Below are 4359 nucleotides of genomic sequence, written 5' to 3' on the forward strand. Positions count from 1 at the left end.
TCCTGCTGATGGACTCTATTCCATGTGCACATTAATGTCCTGAGGTCCCTGAATGGCTCAGCATAAAACAGCTGCTTGCAGAAACTCAAATGGGCTAAAGACGAATCACCAGTGCTGCTTTGAAAGGGAGAAGGGGCCGTGTGTCACCTGGAAAGGCTGTGCTCTGTGCTCAGTGTGCAGGAGTGCACATGCTTACCCCTCCTCCAGCCCACGGGTCCAAGTCTCCATTTGAAAAAATTATATTGCTTGCGCTTTTCAGGTCTGAAATTCAGAGAGATGACATTTGAGAGGCCTCCTTCCATTTGCCCATTTACCCAAATGTGTTTGGCTACTGCAGCAAACACGACCGAGAACAGAAACACAGGAGAAACGAATTATTGGCAGAGTTTAGTTTTTCCACTTCTGTCTCAAAGAGGTACAGAAAGGTCTGTTTGGCTCAAGCCAGCACAAGGCTGTGACTTGCTGTGCCTGTCCCCGCAGAGCTCGGCTGGGCCGAGGGGGGACAGGCCGACAGTCACAGGGTCAGGCACAGGGACAAGCAGCCAGCACAACTCACCTCCTCCCCAGAAGTTTGTCCGCAGCCAGTGTGCTCGTGGCTTCACGTGCCATTTGCTCTGACAGTATTGCTCTCGCATGGCCTCTGTGAAGGACATCTCAGGGAACATGTCGGTCACGTTGTTGCTGTTGAAAGTTAAGTTGATCTCGGTGCAAACCTAAGAGAGGTACCAGAGCTGTCATGGGGCGAGGGGACAACAAGGGCAGCAGCTGAAACCTGATGGTGTCTCTAACACCTTACCTGGTAGTCCCAGGCCTCAGCGTCTGAGCCGACGCCGCAGCCCGTGGGGTCAGCGCAGGACTGGTAGAGCTGGTAGATGTCGTAACACTGTGCTGAACTGGAAGAGTTGTAGAACACCCCTGCCAGGTGGGAACACAGCACAAAGCCAACCTGTCAGTGCCACCACCTCCCACTTAAGTGTCACAGCCGAGGCCAAGCAGAGGGGCAGCGATCCCAGCTGGGCAAATGCGAGGCTGGGGCAGAGCTAACAGGCTCTGCACCAGTGTGAGGTTATGATCCCAACTTTATGCCAAAGCTTTCATGTGGTCTCAAGCCCGGCTGCACGATCTCCTTTGCTTCTGCTGTATCCACAAGGAGGAACAGGCTCCCAGATGCTCTCTGCTGTCTCTGCTCATGCCAAAACGAGTCTCTCTGCTCAGCACTCCCTGGGAGATCCCTGTCCTGCAATCCCTAATGCAGGCTGTGCACAGGACGTCAGCTGAATGCTTCCAACTGAACGGGACACAACTGCCGAGACCTTCCCACCCCCTCCCTGAAAGTACCTCTTGTCTGAATGCATCAAATTCAGTCAGAGGGCCAAGGGTGGCACCACACAGACAGGATTTTGTTTGACTGTTGTTCAAGAAGGGAAAGACGGCGTGTACAGGCTTGCCCAGATGAAAGAGCACCTGACCAGGCGGCCCAGCAAAGCATAGCTGGGCAGCTGAGGCTTTTTGTGCGGATGGGTAGTTACCAGATAGCAAGGAGGAGGAATGCGGCTACGCCAGTGTCACAGCCCACAAACAAAACCCACAAACACTCTGGGGTTTGTGTGATAACCAGCACCAACAGCTCCACTCGCGCACGGCCTCGTGCAGCTCTGCGGGGCACACGGCACTCTGCGCCTGCAAAGCGCTGGGCAGAGCCCGCTGAGGAGCGGGGCTGCTGCACCTACAGCCTTTTGGATGGCTCTGTGGCGTGGGCAGCACAGCCTCAGCTCCCTCGAAGTGTGACACCACTGCTTTGGCTGCAGAAGACTGCGCAGGAGATGCGCTGAGTGTGTGCAGCGAAGAGTCCTGGGGCTGCTCCAGGGCTCCGCACCCCTCAGAGCAATGCTGCTCAGCTCACAGGCCAGCACGGCGGGGCTCGGGTCAGACACCTACCTGGAGAAACTCCTGCAAGGGCTCAGCAGCCTTCGCTCGCAGGGCGCGCTGTGTGATGTGACACTGGAGGCAGAAGGGGTTTGCTTTCCAGCCCACAAGATCATTTTAGCGTCAGCAAGTAATTACTGCAAGATCCTGTTTGTTGGAAACTTGACAAGAGTGGGAAGCCTGGATCATAACGTCCGGCTGAAAGCTGTCAGTGCTGCCGGGCTGAGGAATGTTCTCAACTTCATTTACTCCAACAAACTAGACCTCTCATTACAGAATATCGAGGAGACCTTCAAAGCTGCAGAAACCCTCCTGGTTCGGGAGGTGATCAGGCTGTGCTTGCGCTTTCTGGAGGGTTGCTTGAACTGTGAGAACTGCATGGATGTTCTTAACATTGCTAAAAAACTCGGCCCAGCAGAGTTGAGACAGAAAGCCATGTGCTATGTAGGGCAGCACTGCAAACAGATCCTGGCTGATCCTCAGTGCTTGAAAGACTTGGACCGAGGAACCCTTTGTGAAATTTTAGACAGGACTGACACCGAGGGATGCAGCGAGCTGGAGCTGTTCAGAGCTGCTGTGAGCTGGCTGCAGCACGACCGCACACGGCTGAAAGATGCGGCAGATATTTTAAGGCGGATAAGATTCCCTCTCATTTCTTTACAGGATCTGCAGAGTTATGTCCAGGAAATGTCTCTTATGAGGCTGGATTCAGGCTGCCACAGGTACCTGCAGGAGGCTCTGAGTTACCACTCCCAGCTGTTTGCTCAGCCAGTCCTGCAGACCCAGAGCACGAGCCTCCGCTCCAGTTCCACCGTTCTGCTTGTCGCTGGTGGCAGAACCACCAGCAACTGTGTGTGCAGAGAGATGTGGGCTGCAGACCAGAGCTGCAGCACCTGGCACAAGGTCGGGGATCTCTGTGTGCCAGTGTACAACCACTGTGTTGCCATCATCAACAACTTCCTCTTTGTCATCGGGGGACAATGCAAGTTTGATCCCACAGGAAAGCAGCCATCAAATGAGGTAAAACACAAGAAACCTTTAGAAAAATGGCTGGGGGAGGAAGGGAGGGAGGGACATTCCTCTTGCCCACCACAGATGTCCCATATCTTCACATTTATTAGTGCTCCGTGCAGTACTGAAAGCCCTTGGGAACACAACTTCCAAACTCTCTGGGAAGCAGTCAGGTCCTGCCCTAGTCTCACCTTGCTCCTATAGTAAATTGTCATCCTAAGCTGTATACAACTGCCACAGCGCAGGTTCAACCAGGTCCATGTCAAGCTACCACTGTCACCACAGTTGCTGCCATGGCACTTGTGCTCAGGAGGCATGGTTAGAGCCTACCCCTTCACTTGAGATCTGCTCCTTCCTTGGTTTTGCCCTTGAAAGGCAAATCTGCTTTAGCACCCAGGACCTTCCCCTTCTGCCTGGAGAATAAAAAGGCCTGTGCAGGATTTTATGTTCTCCTAGATGGCTTCAGTGAGCTTGCTAGGAAAACCAGCATGTTTTTCTTTCCCATGCTCCCAAGGGGCTTATTTGAGCATTGTACTTAGTTCAGCAGTGCCACTGCAAACAGCAACTCTCTCCCACTGCCTTGAAGGCAGGAGGCAGCTTGGCAGTAGCAGATCTGAGGATGCTGAAGCAGCAGGGCCATGGCACTGGCCACTGGGCTCCAGCCCAAGCCCAGCACTCATTGCATGTGGTTCTGCAGATACTGCCCTTGCTCAGTGACCTGGGCTTTCTGACTGACAGGACTGACAGAACAAGCCTGGGGAGGTATTTACTGCTGAACAAGATGTGAGTGCTGTAGCAGAGGTGCTGTGCCCCTGTGGTGATGCCACCAGGGATGAGGGGAGAAGAAGCCACTCCTGCCTTCTCCTGGGCAAGAGCAGTGGGGCAAAACTCAGCTGCTCTCTTTACTACACTCAAACAGTAGCAGAGATGTAATTCCACTGACACATGCTAGCTGGTGCTTGAAAACAAAGGTATTTCATTAAGCCAATGTGTTTCACATCCTGCTTGCTGCAACCTGAGAGCACAATCTGTTCCCATGCCCTCCCAGACCTGCAGAAAGGCCATAACTGAGCCTCCAGCTCCTCTGGGGAGGTACTGCTGTATCAGCTGGCTGGCACTGGAAGTTGAGCCTGTCCAGGTCTGAATAAAAAAACCTCCTTCAGCCCAGGGAACACGTTTATCAGTTCCTGAAACCACAGGAGACACAAGCCAGCCACCTGCCTTCTGCTAACCATCACTCATCTCCTGTGATCCTAGGTCTTCCGATTTGATCCCCGCAACACTTCCTGGCTGCAGGTTGCCAGCATGCTGGAGAGGCGGACACGCTTCCATGCGGATGTACTGTCTGATCACATCTTCGCTGTGGGTGGTGGGACACTGCTGGGGACCCTCACCCGCACCATGGAATTGTACCAGCCCGCT

At 53.8% G+C, this 4359-nt stretch overlaps 1 protein-coding gene across 1 annotated transcript in view; it reads right to left on the reverse strand.

The window, feature by feature from the left end:
• DPP7 (dipeptidyl peptidase 7) overlaps positions 1 to 4359 on the reverse strand; it is a gene marked incomplete at its 5' end in the record, with an annotated part of 18283 nt that overhangs the window by 1422 nt on the left and 12502 nt on the right. Inside the window, 3 exons of the mRNA XM_010170424.1 lie at positions 197 to 261; positions 557 to 713; positions 797 to 915. Coding sequence (XP_010168726.1) covers positions 197 to 261; positions 557 to 713; positions 797 to 915 — 341 coding nt within the window. The remainder of the gene's footprint in view (positions 1 to 196; positions 262 to 556; positions 714 to 796; positions 916 to 4359) is intronic.

This window comes from Antrostomus carolinensis, unplaced genomic scaffold, assembly GCF_000700745.2.
Source record: "Antrostomus carolinensis isolate BGI_N321 unplaced genomic scaffold, ASM70074v2 scaffold24110, whole genome shotgun sequence".
NCBI lineage: Eukaryota > Metazoa > Chordata > Aves > Caprimulgiformes > Caprimulgidae > Antrostomus > Antrostomus carolinensis.